Genomic DNA, 22475 nt, shown 5'->3' on the forward strand with positions numbered 1-22475 from the left:
TGGGGGTAAAATTGGCGACATCTACTTTTATTCCAGGGACTGCAGAAAAAGGGGGAATTTGAGGGGAAAATGAGGTGTCATTATACCACAGCGGTGGGGGGACTGCGGTACTTGGTCCTGCCTCTGAAGCTTCAGCAGTGACGACCGACTCCGCTACCATCGGGCCGGGGGATCCCGTGGACGAAGAGTCGTCATCACTGTCTGAAAGCTGCTCAGCTTCAGAGGCAGATTCCGTTTCACTGCCGGAGCTGCCGGAGCAAAGCAGGCTGTAAGCTTGCTCCGCGCTGAAAGTTCTGCGGGCCATTTTATTTATTTCCAACCCCAGCCCTAACCCTAAAATTTTTTTAAAAAAAAAAATTATAATTTTTTTAATTTTTATAATCCTCTGCTGATGATGCAGGGATTACGGAGAACGGGGGTGGGTAAATTCGATGCTGGCGGATATAGAAATGTTTTTTTTTTTATCACTGACAGGGCAGCGCTTGAAATGTAGTCTCTCTCTCTTCTCTCCTAGAACAACTACAAGGAGAGAAGAGAGAGGTACATCCCAAGTGCTGCCATGTTTATCAAACATTTGGGGTTTTGATCACTGTGATAGGACAGATCACAGTAATCAAAACCCAGCAGCCTATGAGAAAATTCTCACAGGTTGCTGGGTCTCTGCTGGCAGATCATGGCAGGCGCACTGCGCATGCGCCCGCCATTTTCTTCCAGCAGAGAAGAAGGGGGGCCGGGGGCTGTGGGCTGAAGACCTGGGACCGGGGACCTTGGACCGGGGACAGGGGGACACAACAGGAGGTATGGTGGGGGGCTCGGGGGACTCTATTTCTCTCCCTTCTGATGTGCGATCACATCAGAGGGGAGAGAAATGCAAAGCAAATTTTTTTTTTTCTTTTTTTTACAAACTATATGCAGCGATCGCAACCCCGGGGGTCTGTAAAGACCCCCGGGATTGCGATAGCTCCAGGGGTCGGTAAAAACCGACCCCAATACACTGCGGGGGAGGCTAGGTTCTGGCGGCCGCAGCTATGTTTTGGCAGACGCATCTGCTCATGCGCCCGCCATTTTGGAGCCCTAGGAAGGAGGAGGAGGGTCGGGGACCGGAGGGGGAGCTTTTTCGGTACATAAGGTACCGTGGGGGGCTCGGGGGACCCTATTTCTCTCCCCTCTAATGTGCGATCACATTAGAGGGGAGAGAAAGAAAACGCAAGTCCGGATTTTTTTTTTTTTTTTTGCGATCGCCGGTAAACGGTTAATTACCGGCGATCGCAAAAGCGGGGTCGGTAAAAACCGACCCGAATCATGTTCTCTGGAGTCTCGGGTACCCCCGGCAGCCGAGACCCCGGAGAAAATCGGACTGTGGGGGGGCGCTATACACTTTTTCCACAGCGCCGTTAATTAACGGCGCTGTGGTTTAAGTACCCTTAGCGGCCGCCGTTAAAAGGCGTATCGGCGGTCGTTAAGGGGTTAAAATGAAGACGCTAAGCAGAAAATACTATAAAATTCAAAGCTACAAAATTCTGCTACAATTAATTTACCTCTGTAATGCATTTATTGTGGGATTTCAAACTCAAGCCACTTTCTTTGCCTCATTTACTGTGAGTTGCAGTAAGGAGCAAGGAAAGCATAAACACAGGAACGAGAAAAGATCTGTATAGCACGCTGCCAACAGAAAAACAGGACTAAAGAAATAGGGAGATAAACCTAGCACTCCCTGTATTAAAGAGGTTGTCTGTTACTTTAGCACTGATGACCTATCCTTACGATAGGTCATCAATACCTGATCGGTCGGGGTCCGACATCCGGCATCCCCCACCAATTAGCTGTTATCAGTGTCAATGGTAGCTGGCGGAAGTACTCACTTATGGAGAGGGCTATCCTCTGATAGTGGCAGAGGCTTGATACTACACATCCGCATCCTATTCAAATCAATAGGAGGCAGATGTGCAGTACCCTGCCACTATCAGAAGACGAGCAGCTCCGCAAGTTAGTACTTCAGATCGGCGGGAATAACAACTGATTAGCGGGGGCGTCGGATGTCAGACCTCGACTGACCAGACATTGATGACCTATCCTGAGGATCTCATCAATGCCAAAGTAGTGGACAACCTCTTTAAATATGTTTATGATGGAGGACTGCTCATGATATAATTAGGGGCCAACTGTTGAAAGGGATTTTCAGAGTGACTTCTGCAGCAAAAGTTCATAGTAAAGAACAGTACAACCTGTACGTATGTATGCATGTATGGTATAAGGTTTGTCAAAACCCCATTCACATGTATCAGATTTTTCCACTACGGATTTGCAGCCACAGCAGAAGGGTTTCCACCAATTTTGAACTTACATTTAGAGAGAAACGGATTAACGCTGACCAAAGAATGGGTTGCATGAATCAGTGTTTCAGAGAAAAATAGACCTGACTGCAATTATTTCTCAAGCTCTGGCATTGGAGAAAAAATATAGTCTGAAGAGCCCGGGACAGATCCAGGTGATTGCTATGTCTCTCCCATGTATATTCTTATAGAGAAATTTGTAAATCATCTAGAGCTGCAATGGGAGTAGCCGGACTAGTTCTTCAAACTCTCAATCTTCCAACTAAACTTTCTCTGAAACAACGGAGTCTTTCAGAGACATATATACCTGGGTTCAATAATGCAGCCGGGCTTTGATTCCTACAACCTGTGGTTTGGGCAACATGAGTCGTGTGACAGGTTCCCTTTAAAGTGTAGTTATCAGAGCTCTGTGTTGCAATGTGCCATGCAGTCTGCCCATCATATGACAAGCTCAGATTCTCAGCCTTTGGAGCTAAACCATTTAGGTTCCTATTAAATAACTAATCTATACCTCTTTACCGTCCAAGGAAGTCAACTCAAGAATGTAAAATAATTAAACGGACACGGGTCGCTCTGAGTTTGTGACTCCCCTTTGACAGAAGTGCAATAAGACTTATGAAAAATATACTCACGGCAAACTTTGCATTCCACAGGCAGTTCTGAGTATTTCGCTTTGCATTGTGGACAGAAATAGCCGCCAAGCGTAAGGCCTGGTTCACTGTTACTATCCAAGTGCCTAAAATAAAAACCCAAACAGAAATTTAAGTGAATGCAGATGACAAATACCAAACATCAACAATACAATGTACACAGGGTTTGACAGTCAATCTAACTAAGATTTTTGGGCTTTGGCTCATCTGCCAAAAAAACCCAAAAAACACTAACCGCATAAAGGAGTTAGAGGAGTTAGTAGGAGTTAGACATACCGGTAACGGTATTTCCAGGAGTCCATCATGACAGCACCACAAGGAGGTTGCTCTTCATATCCTTGATAGGGACAGGAACACAGAAGAGGTTAAATAGCCCCTCCCCACCTCCACCCTTCAGTGATTTTACAAAGTACCACACCAGGATGGATACAACGCAATTTTATTGAACTTCCTCTCTATACATGTTTATATCACACATTAGACAAGAGTTCAAGGGAGGGTAAATAATGGGTGCTGTCATGATGGACTCCTGGAAATACCGTTACCGGTATGTCTAACTCCTAGTTTCCAGGTCGTCCCTCATGACAGCACCACAAGGAGAAATACCAAATAACTCCCACTTAGGGCGGGATTACAGCTTGAAGGACCTTCCTTCCAAAGCCGGTCTGTTGTTTTGACAGAACCTCTAGTTTGTATTGTCTACAAAAGGTATTTGGACTAGACCAAGTTGCCGCTCGGCAAATTTGGTCCATGGATGCACCCGCACTCTCTGCCCATGAAGCAGACATTGCTCTCAGAGAGTGGGCTTTTAGATGTTCTGGAGGGGATTCACCGGCTGAAGTATATGCAGCGCAAATAGTAGATTTAATCCATCTAGCTAAAGTCGCTTTTGAGGCTTTTTTGCCTCTATTTTTCCCCGACATCTGTATAAAGAGATTTGGATCAATTCTCCAGCCGTCTGTAAGCTTCAAATACTGCAATACTGTTCTCTTAACATCCAGGGAATGGAGAGAACGTTCTTTTTCATTGTTAAAGTTCTGACAGAACGTAGGCAAAATTATTTCCTGGTTTCTGTGAAAGTCCGTCACAACTTTTGGAAGAAATGAAGGATCCAACCTTAGAATGATGCAGTCTTCCTGTATCTTTAAATATGGATCTGTTATGGACAAGGCTTGAATTTCGCCTATTCGCCTTGCTGTCGTTATTGCGACCAGAAAGACAGTCTTAAATGTTACGGATTTTAGGTCTGACTGATCAAGCGGCTCGTAAGGAGCCTTCCGTAATTCATTAAGTACCAATGTGAGGTTCCATGAGGGTACTGAACTTCTTATTGTTGGTCTGATACGTTGCGTAGCTTTGATGTATCTCATTATCCAGGGATGGTTTGCTAATGGTTATAAAAGGCACTTAACGCTGAGATTTGTACTTTTAGCGTACTAGGCCTCAAGCCCATATCAAAGCCTGTTTGGAGGAAATTTAAGATTTGAGAGATATCTGGTTCTCGTATAACAGATATTGAAGTATTAGTATGAGTAAAAAATGTCTTCCAAATTTTTTGGTATATAGCCGAGGCTTTCTACTTTTCTTCATGGTTGAGATAACAGAGTCCGACAGTCCTTTCGATCTCAAGATTTCCCTCTCAAGATCCATGCTGAGAGTTGTAGCATCTTTAGATTTTGATGGACCAGCGGTCCCTGCGTCAGAAGATCCCGCCTCAGAGGTAGTAGCACTGGGTCTTCTATCGCCATCCACTTCAGCAGAGGAAACCAGCTCCTCTTGGGCCAATATGGCACTATTAGGATCACTACCGCTGGACTTTCCTGAATTTTTCTCAGAACTCTGGGAATTAGAGCTAGGGGAGGGAACGCGTATGCAAGTTCCATGTCCCAATGTTGAGCCAAGGCATCTATGCCCGTTGGATTGTCTCCTGGATTTAATGAGAAAAATTCTTCTGTTTTCGTATTGTCCTTTGTGGCAAATAAATCTACCTGCGGAGTGCCCCATTGTTGGATTAGCTGAGCAAAGACTTCTCCGTTTAGAGGCCACTCTGTTGGTTGCAATTTCTCTCTGCTGAGAAAATCCGCTATTTGGTTTTGTGAGCCTTTTAGATGAACTGCTGTGATGGACTTCACAGTTTCCTCTGCCCAGGAGAATATTGTCTCTGCTGGCGCCTGAAGTGGACGGTGCCTCGGTCCTCCCTGATGTAGGAGAAAGGCTACCGTGGTCGAGTTGTCTGAGAAGACTCGGATATGGTGTCCCTGCACCTCGTGTTGGCACCCTTTTAGTGCTTCCCAGACCGCTCTGAGTTCCCTGTAATTGGAGGAACTGTCGCGTACCGATGGTGGCCATGTCCCCTGAAGGTATCGTCCTTCTATGTGGGCTCCCCAGCCCTTTGAGCTTGCATCGGTCGTTATGTTTATGCATGGAGATATATTCCATGGTTTTCCTCTTTTGAGGTTTTTTATATCGATCCACCATGAGAGGGACTGTTTTACTTCGCTGGATAACCGCATCTTGTTGTCTAAGGAGTCTTCCTTTCCATTCCATACCGAAAGAATTTCTTTTTGGAGCGTTCTGGAGCGAAACTGACTCCACTGTACGCTGGGAATGCACGAGGTCATCAGTCCTAAGATCCTCATGGCTTTCCTGATGGAAATGTATTTCCGTTTTTTTATCGTTTGAAATTCTTTTTTGATTGACCGTTGTTTTTGGTCTGGTAGGAAGGAGCATTCCAGCTCGGAATTTAGGAGTACACCCAGAAATATTTTTTGTGTCTCTGGTTCGAGACTCGACTTTTTTAAATTTATTACCCACCCCAGATGTTTCAGGAGTGACATGGTAACTCTTAAGGATTCTTCCATCTGTTGGGATGAATTTGCTACCAGCAACAGATCGTCCAGGTAGGGTGTAATGAGAATTTCTTTCTCCCTCAAGTGGGCCATGATCTCTGTCATGAGCTTTGTGAATATTCTTGGGGCAGAGGAGAGACCGAAAGGTAGACATTGATACTGGAAATGCAGAATCCCCTTGTGACTTCTTATTGCAAATCTGAGGAATTTTTGATGTGATGGGTGGATGGGAACATGATAGTACGCATGTTTGAGGTCTAGCGTGCACATTACCGAATTCTTTTTTATTAACGGTACGATTGACTTGAAAGATTCCATCTTGAAGCGTTTGTACGCAACCCATTTGTTTAATGGTTTTAGGTTTATTATTGTGCGGTATTCTCCGCTCGGTTTTCTTATGGAGAACAGACTGGAGTAGTGCCCCTGGAAGTGCTGATGATGGGGTACCGGTATTATGACGTGCAACTCTAAGAGTTCCTGTATGTCCGTTCGTAGTCTTTGATGTACTGTTGATGACTCCGTCTGTGTCAAACAGAATCTCTTGGGGGGTAGATGAGTAAACTCTATCTTGTACCCCTGTGCTACTGTCTGCAGAATCCACTGATTCTGGGTAATGTTCTGCCATCCCTCCAGGAAGTATTGTAGTCTTCCTCCTATATTGTTGGCGTCATTGTTTGCTGGGTCCTGATGACTGGTCTCGAAAGGAACCTCTACCTCTGCCCCCTTTAGGGTAGCTCCATCTGCCGGACTTCCCTTTTCCTCTGTAGTCCTGTCTTGGGTGAGAGCGAGTTCTGCGAAAGAACTGTGTCTTCTTTGGCTTCTCTTCGGGGAAACCTTTTTTCTTATCGGACGCCTTCTCAAGTAGCTCGTCAAGAACTGGACCGAACACGTGAGATCCTGAAAATGGAATCGAACACAGCTTGTTCTTTGATTGGGTATCTCCCGACCATGATCTCAGCCATAAGGCCCGTCTTGCTGCGTTTGACAGAGCATTGTTCCTGGCAGCAAAACGCACCGATTCCGCGGAAGCGTCCGCCATAAAATCAGTCGCCATTTTCAGCACTGAAAGAGATTTTAGGATCTCTTCTCTTGGGGTTCTGTCTGTAATATGACTCTCCAACTCGTCTACCCAAAGACTCATAGATCTTGCAACAGAGGTAGCCGCTATATTCGTTTTCATAATGGCGGCCGATGACTCCCAGGCTTTCTTGAGAAGATCTTCTGACCTCTTATCCATCGGATCCTTTAATCCTGATGAGTCCTCAAAAGGGATAGCCGTTTTTCTTGTGACCTTAGCCACAGGAATATCAATTTTTGGAACCGAATCCCAGATTTTAGTTTCTTCTGGATCGAAGGGAAGACGGTACTTGAAGTCTCTCGGGACTACTAGTTTTTTCCCACGTCTTCCCATTCTTCCATTATCATTGCTGTGATATGGTTATTGACCGGAAAAACTCTATTTCTGCGAGTTCTTAGGCCTCCGAACATCTCGTCTTGAACCGATAGTGGTTCAGACGAGTCCTCTATCTTCATGGTGCTTCTAACTGCTTTGAGCAGTATGTCCGTATTTTCGGACGAAAAACGGTATCTCTTCCGTTCTTCTGGTGATACGGCGGATGGACCCTGTTCCTCTGAGCCTGGATCGGAATACCCCGAGACCTCTCCTTCCTCGGAACTTAGGTCCATGTCCCATCTGGGCCTTTTGGGTCGTGGAGACTGGGGTGGCACCATTGTAGACACCGTAGCTTGGACTTCGTCTCGAATCATGGTTTTAATATTATCCAGTAACGAAGTCTGTTCATCCTTTAGAAGTTTAGCGATGCATTTTTCGCATAACTTCTTTTTATAGCTATCGGGAAGCTTGACGGTGCATAACGGACATCTGGTGGACCTTTTCTTAACAGTCGGCCTTTCAGAGGTGTCCTTGTCCTGTAAACGTAAGGGAGACCCCTGTAGCTACGGATCTAAGGCACTGTAATGTTTCCCATACCACGTATTACTCACATGGTCCGTGGGTGGCTCTAAGGATTGGACGTCTGGACGACTAGCACCTTCCATTCTATCTGAGTCAAGTGTGCTGTCAGTTGTCCGTCATTTAAGTAGTCAGTCTTACCCGGCTTCATGACATCTGATTCGTCCTCCTTCCGAGCTCAGCTGCTGGCGTCCATGGTAGTTACAGGTCCCCAGCTGTATTGCGCATGTGTCATCTGGAACGCACGCCGACAGCCTGGGACCAAGATCCGGCGAAAAATCCGGTGTTGTCCGGCCTCTCTGTTTGCTCCCCCAGCCTCCCGGCGCCCCGGAAATGCTCCGCGCCGCCGACCCCGGGAATCCGGCCACGCCCCCCGGAAGTCACCGAAGCGCCGGACCGGAAGTCCGGGGAACGACGCCAGCACCGGCCGCACGTGGAGCCGAGGGAGCCGGACACCTGCAGCAGCAGCCGCAGTCTCAGAGCCCCTTTGTGAGGGGATGAGGCCGCGTGTGGGAGCACCCAGCTCTACCTGTGTCGGTGGAGTGACCTCTCTCGGTATCCTGCAACTTGGGGAGTCCCAGACTCCCGCGGCCAGAGCCCCCTTCAGGAGGATGGGACCGCACTCAGGAGCTCCTGCTCAACCGAGCCTGCCTGCGACCGAAGCACCACTTTCAATCAGGTAACCCTGATCTTCCATAGATCTCTCCTGCGTCTGTCCCTGATAGGGACAGGAAAAACACTGAAGGGTGGAGGTGGGGAGGGGCTATTTAACCTCTTCTGTGTTCCTGTCCCTATCAAGGATATGCAGAGCAACCTCCTTGTGGTGCTGTCATGAGGGACGACCTGGAAAAAAAGGTTGTGTGTCTCACAATATAATAATCAGATAATACTAAAAAATGTATTTATTGTGCAAAAGTAATAGAAAAACTTTAAAGAGATTTTAGTATCCCCATATTTGTATCACCAGCCATTTTATACTGCAGTTTGAATGCCATAACAGCAGCAATAATAAAAACAAAAAAACACAAATGTTACTTTTTCATATCCCACATTAGAAAATGTTAATCAAACTTTAGTTAAGTGTACACCAAAATAGTAGAGGCTAAAAAATAAAATGTTTGCTCTGCAATAAAATATACCCTAATACAGGTACATAGATAGAAAAAAAAAAGTGCCCAATTTGCCAAGTAAACAACAGACACATTATGGCGTGTTCACACAAACTGCTTGTGTTGTGTTTTGGTTACATGCTTTGTAAAAATTCTTTGAACACATTGTAGGTGTTAAAACCAATGAAAAAAATCAAAGTTTCTACTTCAATTGTTTTGCTAAAGTGAGGCCATATACTTACGCCATGCTAAACGATGGTTTTGCATCTTGGTCAGAGATAGAACCCATTGTATGCTGAGGGAAGCCTGATATGGAAATTGAAAAATAAAAAATAATGATGCATGGTCAAGATTGTTTGGGATTAAAGCCGCACCCCACACATCAGACAGCTGTCGGATGAGCGACTCCCCCACACACAAAGACACGCGTTTTATATGAGCGATTCGCTGCCACAATCCTATAGCAGCAGCTTATCTACCTGATGAACAAAAGGATCTGTTCACATTCTACAGGCCGGATTCGCCCCTCAATATTATCAGTGTGCACCAAATGTAGAGCTTGGACGTGATGTGAACAGGGCCTGAGCTGTAGATAATGTATGCTTCTTGATTCTTACAATAAGTGTAAAAGACAATACACTTTAAGGGCTGTTTTCTACACAAGGAGGATGGAAAGGCGAATAAGTTGAATACTAGTGAATTTGATGAATAATTTCATGCCACTGGTATATTACAATGGAAGTATTAGTAGACACATACCCATGCGTATAAGGGAGCACTCGGAGCTGGTGCTTGCTGGAGGAGGACAGACATGGTGCAGCAGGAGTTCTTTATAGTGACTCTCATCCAAAATGACATGATACGCTCCTGGTAAACAAACCATAAAAAACCTTATACTGCTGCAGATCACCCCTAATATTATTCACAGTGTAAGCATTGTAAAAAAATTATGACATCACTACAAATCATAATTTAAAAAAATGTAATTTTAATATTGCGCACAAATATCACTAGTCCAGTACAATTCTGATGTGTCTAATATATGACAATTTCTGATTAAATCAGTTCTGCAAGGGAATTAACTGAGAAATCGGCTGCCCTGGTATGTGTACAAAATAACTCTTTTTGGGAACATGTCAACTATGATGATTTTCACTCTGGCACAAATACACTGTCGGTTTTCTCAGGATTGGCACGTGATAATAGCTGTGGTGTGGGGAGACTTAACAAACCCTTAGTCATGCTTTCAGTTTTTGCTTATATTTTTACATTATTAGCATTATTTCCAAAAATAAATTCAAGTAAAAGAAAAAAGTCCATAAGATCAAGAAAAAAAAAAAATCACGTCTCACCTCCGGTCTCCCGAGTGAGCACCGTGCAGACTCGCACCTCCGCAGAAAGCCCTATAACAGACACCCTGATTTTGCTCGCCTTTAGGGACTGCCAGGGAAATAAATAACATGTAAGTCAAATTTTACATTTTACCTAATGAATCTCTTTCTCTCTAGAACGTAACAAAGATAAACATTGGACAACACTTCTTTGTGGCTTCCAAACCAGAATTAAGTAGATATGATATGATATAACTCACGTCACTTACCTTTATAATATCATATATATTGGAGGGATCACATGTTGTCAGACTGCTAAAAATCACCAAGATTTCACGGCTCGTGTGTCCCGGCATGTGTCTGCATTAGGATATTTTCCAGAATTATCATGATTGAATATTTCTACTTTTGCACAACTTCAATAGTTCTCACGATAGGCACGAAATGTAACACAATATCAGTATTAGCCTCCAATAGTTATTCCTTCCTTTGTTCTCATGACATTCATTGAGCCTAATTTTTATGTTGTTAAATACTTTTTCTTTTTCCTCAAATTGGGGGGGGGGGGGGGGGAGGGGCAAATATGTAAAGAAAAAAAAGAAATCTGCTTATTTTAACACACCTGACTTTTTTTTTTTTTTTTAAAGAACCATCAGAGATTTTAAATTGCGTTCTCTTTTCTGTGAGTAGTATTGGGCATAAGTTTTATTGCAAAAGGGGCAAAGCAACAACAGTCATTTGGACTGTCAGTGGTCCCACAGAAATCTAGCTCCAATGGAAAAAGTTTGGGAATAAGGAACGTCAGAATGTCGAGATAAAGAATTATTCCTACAGATTTGTTGCTGATGTTACAGTACATAAATGCAAAACTGATTCCCAAACAGGTACTGACTTTAGTGTCTGCAGCGCAAGGTTGAGAGAATTGTAGAGAGAAGGCTCTCCACTGCAGGTCATGTCTACTGCCTTCTTCAATGCGGTTATGTGCTGCCTGGGGTTACCTGGTGAAATAAAAAGATTATTATTAAGAAGTGCTTTCAATAAGTCCACTGTCTGAATATAATCTGAAAGTGTAAAGTGTGGATAATAGAGGGCAGATAACAATTCATAGTTACAGCAATGAGAAAAATGTCCATCCATTCTGTCTATAATCCTACTGTCCTCTAATGTTGATCCAAAGGTACACAAAAAACCCTAGAAATCTAAATACAATTTTACTCATCTTAGGACAAAAAAACCCTCCGTTCTAAACTCCAAAAATGGCAATGAGAATAAATCTCTGGAACAACCACCTATATTCAATAATCTAGCAAATTAAATATATGGAAAAAAGCTCATCCATGCCTCTTTAACTCTTGCAGAATTTGACCTCTTCTTCTGACAGAGTTCCATAGTCTTTACTGCTCTTACAGTAAAGAACCTCCTCTACGTTGTTGTAGAAATTACACTTATTATTCTCGTCCATCTCAATGTACTCTCCTTTCCGATTTCATCAGATGCCTGCAAGGTCATCCTTTTCGTACCCTTTTACATTTGTAGGGACACTGGCACTCCACTGCGACAGCAGCCATCGGGGATTGTGGACAGGCAAAAATGGCATCTGCAGTGAGGTATACTACTGTGAGTGTACTATACAGTACAGACCAAAGGTTTGGACACACCTTCTCGTTTAACCCCTTCATGACCTTGGGATTTTTCGTTTTTCCGTTTTCGTTTTTCACTCCCCTCCTTCACAGAGCCATAACTTTTTTATTTTTCCGTCAATTTGGCCATGTGAGGGCTTATTTTTTGCGGGACGAGTTGTACTTTTGAACGACATCATTGGTTTTACCATGTCGTGTACTAGAAAACGGGAAAAAAATTCCAAGTGCAGTGAAATTGCAAAAAAAGTGCAATCCCACACTTGTTTTTTGCTTGCCTATTTTGCTAGGTTCACTAAATGCTAAAACTGACCTGCCATTATGATTCTCCAGGTCAGTACGAGTTCATAGACACCTCACATGTCTAGGTTATGTTTTACCTAAGTGGTGAAAAAAAATTCCAAACTTTGCAAAAAAAAAAAAAAAATTTGCGCCATTTTCCGATACTCGTAGCGTCTCCATTTTTCGTGATCTGGGGTCAGGTGAGGGCTTATTTTTTGCGTGCCGAGCTGGCGTTTTTAATTATAGCATTTTGGTGCAGATACGTTCTTTTGATCGCCCGTTATTGCATTTTAATGCAATGTCGCGGCGACCAAAAAAACGTATTTCTGGCGTTTAGATTTTTTTTTCTCATTACGCCATTTAGCGATCAGGTTAATGCTTTTTTTTATTGATAGATCGGGCGATTCTAAACACGGCGATACCAAATATGTGTAGGTTTGATTTTTTTTTTTATTGATTTATTTTGATTGGGGCGAAAGGGGGGTGATTTAAACTTTTATGTTTTTTTTATTTTTTTCATATTTTTAAAAACTTTTTTTTTTCACTTTTGCCATGCTTCTATAGCCTCCATGGGAGTCTAGAAGCAGGCACAGCCCGATCGGCTCTGCTACATAACAGCGATCATCAGATCGCTGTTATGTAGGAGAATTGCAGGTGTGCTGTGAGCGCCGACCACAGGGTGGCGCTCACAGCCACCGGCGATCAGTAACCATAGAGGTCTCAAGGACCTCTATGGTTACCATTCAGAAGCATCGCCGACCCCCGATCATGTGACGGTGGTCGGCGATGACGTCATATCCGGCCGCACGGCCGGATGCGGTAGGTAAATGCCGCTGTCTGCGTTTGACAGCGGCATTTAACTAGTTAATAGGCGCGGGCAGATCGCGATTCTGCCCGCGCCTATTGCGGGCACATGTCAGCTGTTCAAAACAGCTGACATGTCCCGGCTTTGATGCGGGCTCACCGCGGAGCCCTGCATCAAAGCAGGGGAGCTAACCTCGGACGGTATAGTACGTCCGAGGTCAGTAAGGGGTTAAAGATTTTTCTGTATTTTCATGACTATGAAAATTGTACATTCACACTGAAGGCATCAAAACTATGAATTATCACATGTGGAATTATATACTTAACAAAAAAGTGTGAAACAACTGAAAATATGTTTTATATTCTAGGTTCTTCAAAGTAGCCAGCTTTTGCTTTGATGACTGCTTTGCACACTCTTGGCATTCTCTTCATGAGCTTCAAGAGGTAGTCACCGGAAATGGTTTTCACTTCACAGTTGTGCCCTGTCAAGTTCAATAAGTGGGATTTCTTGCTTTCTAAATGGTGTTGGGACCATCAGTAGTGTTGTGCAGAAGTCTGGTGGATACACAGCTGATAGTCCTACTGAATAGATTGTTAGAATTTGTATTATAGCCAGTAAAAAGCAGCTAAGCAAAGAAAAACGAGTGGCCATCATTACTTGAAGAAATGAAGGTCAGTCTGAAAAATCAAGGAACATTTTGAAAGTGTCCCCAAGTGCACTTGCAAAAACCATCAAGCGCTACAAAGAAACTGGCTCACATGAGGACCGCCCCAGGAAAGGAAGACCAAGAGTCACCTCTGCTTCTGAGGATAAGTTTACCCAAGTCACCAGCCTCAGAAATCGCAGGTTAACAGCAGCTCAGATTAGAGACCAGGTCAATGCCACACAGAGTTCTAGCAGCAGACACATCTCTACAACAACTGTTAATAGGAGACTTTGTGCAGCAGGCCTTCATGGTAAAATAGCTGCTAGGAAACCACTGCTAAGGACAGGCAACAAGCAGAAGAGACTTGTTTGGGCTAAAGAACACAAGGAATGGACATTAGACCAGTGGAAATCTGTGCTTTGGTCTGATGAGTCCAAACTTGAGATCTTTGGTTCCAACCACCGTGTCTTTGTGCGACGCAGGAAACGGTGAACGGATGGACTCTACATGCCTGGTTCCCACCGTGAAGCATGGAGGAGGAGGTGTGATGGTGTGGGGGTGCTTTGCTGGTGACACTGTTGGGGATTTATTCAAAATTGAAGGCATACTGAACCAGCATGGCTACCACAGCATCTTGTAGCGGCATGCTATTCCATCCGGTTTGCGTTTAGTTGGACCATCATTTATTTTTCAACAGGACAATGACCAAACACACCTCCAGGCTGTGTAAGGGCTATTTGACTAAGAAGGAGAGTGATGGGGTGCTACGCCAGATGACCTGGCCTCCAGAGTCACCAGACCTGAAAACAATCGAGATGGTTTGGGGTGAGCTGGACCGCAGAGTAAAGGCAAAAGGGCCAACAAGTGCCAAGCGTCTCTGGGAACTCCTTCAAGATTGTTGGAAGACCATTTTCAGTTGTTTCACACTTTTTTGTTAAGTATACAATTCCACATGTGTTAGGCCTCTTTCACACTAGGGTCGTGCACTATACGTTGCTATGCGACGTTGCGGCGCACCGACGCTAGCTGTGAAAGCGCCGCACAACGGTGGCAGCGGATGCAGTTTTCCAACGCGGAGTTACGGCCGCGCATGCGCGGTCGGAAAAGACGCTCACGACGCACCAAAAAGTTACATGTAACGTTTTTTGGTGGCGACGGTCCGACGCAACACGACGCAACCGTCGCACGACGGTTGCGACGTGTGGCAATGCGTCGCACTGCGTCGCTAATACAAGTCTATGGAGAAAAACGCATCCTGCAAGCACTTTTGCAGGATGCGTTTTTTTCTACAAAGCGACGCATAGCGACGTGCAGTGCACGACGCAAGTGTGAAAGTAGCCTCAATTCATAATTTTGATGCCTTCAGTGTGAATTTACAATTTTCATAGTCATGAAAATTTAGAAAAGTCTTTTAACCCCTTCATGAACTTGGGATTTTCCATTTTTCCATGTTCGTTTTTCACTCCCCTCCTTCCCAGAGCCATAACTTTTTTATGTTTCCGTCAATTTGGCCATGTGAGGGCTTATTTTTTGTGGGACGAGTTGTACTTTTGAACGACATCATTGGTTTTAGCATGTCGTGTACTAGAAAATGTGAAAAAAATTCCAAGTGCAGTGAAATTGCAAAAAAAGTGCAGTCCCACACTTGTTTTTTGTTTGGCTTTTTTGCTAGGTTTTCTAAATGCTAAAACTGACCTGCCATTATGATTCTCCAGGTCATTACAAGTTCATAGACACCTAACATGACTAGGTTATTTTTTACCTAAGTGGTGAAAAAAAATTCCAAACGTTGCTAAAAAAAAAAAAAAAATTGCGCAATTTTCCGATACTCGTAGCGTCTCCATTTTTCATGATCTGGGGTCGGTTGAGGGCTTATTTTTTGCGTGACGAGCTGATGTTTTTAATGATAGCATTTTGGTGCAGATACGTTCTTTTGATCGCCCGTTATTGCATTTTAATGCAATGTCGCGGCGACCAAAAAAAGTAATTCTGGAGTTTCTAATTTTTTTCTCGCTACGCCGTTTAGCGATCAGGTTAATGCTTTTTTTTTCTATTGATAGATCGGGCGATTCTGAACGCGGCGATACCAAATATGTGTAGGTGTGATTTTTTTTAATTGATTTATTTTGATTGGGGCGAAAGGGGGGTGATTTAAACTTTTATATTTTTTTCACATTTTTTAAAACTTTTTTTTTTTACTTTTGCCATGATTCTATAGCCTCCATTGGAGGCTAGAAGCAGGCACAACGCGATCGCCTCTGCTACATAGCAGCGATCTGATGTTCGCTGCTATGTAGGAGAAAATCAGGTGTGCTGTGAGCGCCGACCACAGGGTGGCGCTCACAGCTGCCGTAGATCAGTAACCATAGAGGTCTCAAGGACCTATGGTTACACTGCTGAAGCATCGCCGACCTCCGATCATGTGACGGGGGTCGGCGATGCCATCATTTCCGGCCGCCGGGCCGGATGCAGTAGTTAAATGCCGCTGTCTGCTTTTGACAGCGGCATTTAACTAGTTAATAGGCGCGGGCAGATCGCGATTCTGCCCGCGCCTATTAAGGGCACATGTCAGCTGTTCAAAACAGCTGACATGTCCCGGCTTTGATGCGGGCTCACCGCCGGAGCCCGCATCAAAGTGGGGCTTCTGACCTCGGACGTACTATCCCGTCCGAGGTCAGAAAGGGGTTAATGAGAAGGTGTGTCCACACTATTGGTCTGTACTGTATGGAGAACAACATACCACATGGGAGAACATTGAAAAAAAATAAACGGAAAAACTGTGCAGAAGACCTGATATAGCTAAGTGTGTGTGTGTGTGTGTGTGTGTGTGTGTGTGTGTGTGTGTGTGTGTGTGTGTGTGTGTGTGTGTGTGTGTGTGTATATCTGTGTCCCCTAATGCCATTAGGTTGTTGAGACAGCCCATCGGTAATGTGCATGGAACCTTGGCTGCAAGTGTTTTCAGTAGCTGCAGCGAGTGTGTACAGACATGTTCTTTAGTAACACCCAGTTGTCAATTTATTCATTAATTTTCGTTTGCTGAATTTCTTTTTATTACTTTTTCTAACATAAAATGATAAGACATACAGTAGGGTGTTGTAGCAGCTACATCAAGTACTCAAGTACAAACATGTAGTTCAAGGGCTACTACTGGCCAACCTCTGCTAAATCACTGCAGGAATGGTGCAGCTGTAGGGTGCGTGTAGTGATTGTTTTTATTGTATATGGGGGGGTTTGAAGTGATTAAGCAAGGGTCGTCCAGTAGTGGACAGACCATATACCTTCCCTTCACAGAGCGCTTATTATAGCAAGTGACGAAGAAGTAGTTCAAATGAAAATTAATGACAATTATAATTACATTTATAATCATAATAATAATGATAACAACAATAAAGGACTCCAAGTCCAGGACATCTGAAGCGAAGATTATAGCGAACATAACTCATTCTACTGAAGGGAAAACTGTCACCTGTAGGTGCGAGTAGATCAGGATGAGGGTGGGTAGTTGAGTTTCACCATTTAAAATAAAGAAGAAAAGAAATGTGGCAGAGCGCAACTATGATACCATGATAAGATCATCTTCATTTTCCCTTCTCTCCTCTTCCTCCCTAACCCCTTTCCTCTTTTCCTTTGTTTGGTTACCTTCCTTTCCCTTCGTTGCCTAACTGACCCATTATCCCCTATACTGTAAAAATCCCCTAATAAGAATTTTGAAGAAATGCTGCAGATTAAGCGGCATAAAGATAGCAGAAGGAGAAGCTGCTGTTGATGTTCAAGTCTCCATTTCTTCAGGAAGGGAAACTTTGCTCTCACGAGAAGATGTGTGAGCTCTTGAAGTGCAGAGTCGAGCAATAATGGCAACTGGCTTATTTTATAATCACTTGTGGAGCTATATTGGATTGTCATTACACTATGTTCCAAATTATTATGCAAATTACATTTTTCTCTGATTTTCCTAAATGGTCGGTGCAAATGACAGTCAGTCTAATAAAAGTCATCACCCGTTAGATTATACATCGAATTTTATTGAAGAAACCTCCCAATGATAACAGTATAATCTCCAAAATGAATAAAAAATTAAAACGCACTGTTCCAAATTATTAGGCACAGTAGAATTTCTAAACATTTGATATGTTTTAAAGAACTGAAAATGCTCATTTGTGGAATTTGCAGCATTAAGAGGTCACATTCACTGAACAAAAAAGCTATTTAACTCCAAAACATCCTAACAGGCCAAGTTACATGTTACCATAGGAACCCTTCTTTGATATCACCTTCACAATTCTTGCATCCATTGAACTTGTGAGTTTTTGGAGAGTTTCTGCTTGTATTTCTTTGCATGAAGTCAGAATAGCCTCCCAGAGCTGCTGTTTGGATGTGAACTACCTCCCACACTCATAGATCTTTTGCTTGATGATTCTCCAAAGGTTCTCTATAGGGTTGAGGTCAGGGGAAGATGGTGGCCACACCATGAGTTTATCTCCTTTTATGCACATAGCAGCCAATGACTCAGAGGTTTTCTTTGTAGCATGAGATGGTGCATTGTCAGCATGAAGATGATTTTGCTCCTGAAGGCACATTTCTGCTTTTTATACCATGGAGGAAAGTTGTCAGTCAGAAACTCTATATACTTTGCAGAGGTCATTTTCACACCTTCAGGAACCTTAAAGGGCCCTACCAGCTGTTTCTCCATGATTCCGGCCCAAAACATGACTCCTCCACCTCCTTGCTGATGTTGCAGCCTTGTTGGGACATGGTGGCCATCCACCAACCATCCACTACTCCATCCATCTGGACCATCCAGGGTTGCTCGACACTCATCAGTAAACAAGAATGTTTGGAAATTAGTCTTCATGTATGTGTGGGCCCAATGCAACCATTTCTGCTTGTGAACACCGTTTAAGGGTGGCTGAATAGTAGGTTTATGCACCACAGCAAGCCTTTGAAGGATCCTACACCTTGAGGTTTGAGGGACTCCAGAGGCACCAGCAGCTTCAAATAACTGTTTGCTGGTTTGTAATGGCTTTTTAGCAGCTGCTCTCTTAATCCGATGAACTTGCCTGGCAGAAATCTTCCTCATTATGCCTTTATCAGCACAAACACATTTGTGCTCATATACAGCCACAAATCTCTTAACAGTACCATGATCACGCTTAAGTTTTTGGGAAATTTCTAATGTTTTCATCCCTTCACCAAGGCATTGCACTATTTGATGCTTTTCAGCAGCAGAGAGATCCTTTTTATTTCCCATATGGCTTGAAACCTGTGACCTGCTTAATAATGTGGAACATCATTTTTAAGTAGTTTTCCTTTAATTAGAATCACATGGAACACTAATTATCCCATGTGTTTAAGATTGTTTTCAGTGATCCATTGAGCCCTGAGACACAATACCATCCACGAGTTTATTTGAAAAACAAAACAATTAAATCTTTATCACACTTAAATCCAATTTGCATAATAATATGGAACACAGTGTATACACTGCTCAAAAAAATAGAGGGGACACAAACAACACAATGTAACTCCAAGTCAATCACACTTCTGTGAAATCAACCTGTCCAGTTATGAAGCAACACTGATTGTGAATAGATTTCTCCTGCTGTTGTGCAAATGGAACAGACAACAGGTCGAAACCTCCCACACCACCATGCTATCTCACAACTGAGCATGTACATAAAGTGCAGCACAGATTCATCTCAACTCCTACTCCAAAGCACTGCCTCACCACTGAGCGTGTACAAAAAGTGCAGCACAGATTCATCTCAACTCCTACTCCACAGCACTGCCTCACCACTGAGCATGTACAAAAAGTGCAGAACAGATTCATCTCAACTCCTACTCCACAGCACTGCCTCACCACTGAGCATGTACAAACAGTGCAGCACAGATTCATCTCAACTCCTACTCCACAGCACTGCCTCACCACTGAGCATGTACAAAAAGTGCAGCACAGATTCATCTCAATTCCTACTCCACAGCACTGCCTCACCACTGAGCATGTCCAAAAAGTGCAGCACAGATTCACCTCAACTCCTACTCCACAGCACTGCCTCACTACTGAGCATGTACAAAAGGTGCAGCACAGATTCATCTCAACTCCTACTCCACAACACTGCCTCACTACTGAGCATGTACAAAAAGTGCATCACAGATTCATCTCAACTCCTACTCCACAGCACTGCCTCAATACTGAGCATGTACAAAAGGTGAAGCACAGATTCATCTCAACTTTGACTCCACAGCCTGGCCTCACTACTGAGAATGTACATAAAGTGCAGAATGGAAACAAACAAAAAGCCAGCTCACCAGGCAGCCATAGCAGGTGCACGGAACTCCATGCTGATCCACGTGGTTGTTTATGGGAAAGAAATGAACTATTGTATCATTATTAAAACCAAAGTCATGAGCAAATTTTTGGGTAATAATGTTTTTATAATAATGTTTGTATTTATTGTTTATAATCTGTAAGCGTGTACATATGTTTTGTATTTCGTTTTTATGGTTGCGATCATTTAGCATTATGCTAACAGGACCTTCACATATCATGTGATCTATTGGTATTTGCTTATTGGTTGGTGGTGGTTATATAATGCATATATGTCTGTGTATATATAGCTCTGATAAAGATCTGTAAAGATCGAAACACGTTGCTCTTTTCCCGGTGTGCTATGGAGAGCTTTACAGCCTGTGCTTTTACATTGGATTAATAAAGAATCAAGTTTTATTTCAAGCAACTGGAGCTGGAACCAAGTTTTCTTTTTCTTTCACATAAAGTGCAGCACAGATTCATCTGAACTCCGACTCCACAGCACTGCCTCACCACTGAGCATATACAAAAAGTGCAGCACAGACTCATCTCAACTAAAATCCGAGATCCTTAGATCAGGAATAGAACAGACATTTATAGGACATTTCATAAATTTACCAAATTCACAACACATCCTGCATTGTACTACTGCACCCAACTAATTATATATTTTAGGAGTTGGACCATTTGATACCGAATCCACCAAAATGGAATCCGACTCCACAGCCCGGCTAGTGAGAGAGGGCCTTTTTGGCGAGGCAGAGATTTGTTGGGTTAACAGTCATAACAAAACCCATTCTAATAATCCAACAGAAAAAAACGCAGATCTTACCAGCAAGCTCTGTCAGCTTCTCAGCCCTTTTATTTCTTGTGATAAGGAGCCCAATCTAAATTAAAGTGTAAAAAGATTAAAAAAAAACTTAATGTGCATAAAGCTTATATAGCTTTTACCACAGATTACGTTACATTTTCATAGTGGATCAAACTGGCTGTCATAGAACCACTGCTAATCATAATATCAAGTAATAAATTAATAAAGTGAATAACGTTTTGACCTGTAACAAGATGCTGGATTAAAACAGACAATACAGAATAGAAATCACCATAGTAAATATGATATTGCAGACAAAATCCACAGCAGAATCCAAGAGAAAGTTAAAGCACACAGAAAATGCAAAGACTGCTCTGCTGTACCAGCAAACTAAAAAAAGCAGTCCTAATAAAATTTGTATCTTCTAAATATATCAGTCATCATATTACATAGCACTGTGTACTTTAATTGCTCATTTTGCCTTTCTACACAGTGAATTCTTCTTTTCTTTGCTCCATGTAGAAGCAGGAAGTGTTTTGTCCCTGCAGAAATCATTCCTCTCGTCAACTGCAAACTTGCTAATTTTCCTGCTAATTTGAATAATGTAAAGCACCACTCCAGCTTCAGCACCACTCTAGTTTTATTGCAGCGCTGGAGTGGTGCTACTAATGTAATACCCCTGTACTTAGCCTTATACTTAGCATCCAGAGTCTGCTGTTATCAGCACCGCTCCAGTCAGTCTCCAGCAGTGTAACGATCAGACTGCACTCAGATGTCATCCGAGTGCAGTCCAATTGGAATACCTGGGGTGGACCCACAGATCCACGACAACGAACCTCCCAAGGGCGAGCTGGCCAGGTAGACCACCCCCTATACAGGGAGTGTTAGGGGCAGACCCAAGGGAGACTATTGCCGCAGAAGCTGGAACCCGGAGACAGGTAGTAGGAGCGGAGAAGACGTTGAACTGGCAAACAACGGAGACACAGGGTAAACGGTATAGTGGTAGTACAGAACAGGCTGAGTAAGATAGAAGCGCTAGACTGAGCAAGATATGGCGGACACAGAGGACAGAGCAGGATAAGACAGACGCACAGGACTGAGCAGGATATGGCGGACACAGAGGACAGAGCAGGATAAGACTGACACACAGGGCTGAGCAGGATTTGACGGACGCTCAGGACAGAGCAACACAGAGGAGGGTTAGCGGGACCTGAGTCACAAGAGGACAAATGACAATCAGGCAAAGAGAAGGAGGAGAGGATACCTGATATAGTGGAGTTGCACAGCACTTCCGGGTCGATATCCCTCCAAGGTCAGGGGGAGGAGCGGAGAGAGAGAGGACAGGCCAGAGGGAGTACACGTGCGCCGACAGCGCAGATGTCAGGAGAAGTGCGCACGCGCCGGAGTCCATACCCAGGATCCAGGCGGCACGCGGACGGACCGGGAGCGCGCAGAGACGAACGCGCACGCCGGAAGCCGAACCAGCAGGAGCTGCAGCAGCGGCGCGCCGGGACAGGTAAGTATACGAAGATGCAGGAGACGTGACAGTACCCCCCTCCTTACGCCCCTCCCTCCTAAGCTTAGAAAGAAACTTAGCAAGAATTCGAGGAGCCTGGATGTTCTCTTGAGGTTCCCAAGATCTCTCCTCAGGACCAAAGCCCTTCCAATCAATCAAAAAGAGGGTCCTACCTCGAGATTTCTTCATAGCCAGTATGTCCTTAACTTCAAAGACAGTGTGCGGAA

The 22475-nt window shown here is 43.8% G+C and overlaps 1 protein-coding gene across 3 annotated transcripts in view; it reads right to left on the bottom strand.

Moving 5' to 3' along the window:
• LOC143806964 (general transcription factor IIH subunit 2) overlaps positions 1-22475 on the bottom strand; it is a 73473-nt gene that overhangs the window by 29196 nt on the left and 21802 nt on the right. For all 3 annotated transcript variants that reach the window (XM_077288060.1, XM_077288051.1, XM_077288069.1), the window contains 7 exons: positions 20754-20808; positions 11137-11242; positions 10514-10604; positions 10266-10353; positions 9673-9780; positions 9156-9219; positions 2966-3069 (listed from right to left, as the gene is read on the bottom strand). In XM_077288060.1, the coding sequence (XP_077144175.1) occupies positions 2966-3069; positions 9156-9219; positions 9673-9780; positions 10266-10353; positions 10514-10604; positions 11137-11242; positions 20754-20808 (616 nt within the window). The remainder of the gene's footprint in view (positions 1-2965; positions 3070-9155; positions 9220-9672; positions 9781-10265; positions 10354-10513; positions 10605-11136; positions 11243-20753; positions 20809-22475) is intronic.

The sequence above is a fragment of the Ranitomeya variabilis genome, chromosome 1 (genome assembly GCF_051348905.1).
Source record: "Ranitomeya variabilis isolate aRanVar5 chromosome 1, aRanVar5.hap1, whole genome shotgun sequence".
Taxonomy (NCBI): Eukaryota; Metazoa; Chordata; class Amphibia; order Anura; family Dendrobatidae; genus Ranitomeya; species Ranitomeya variabilis.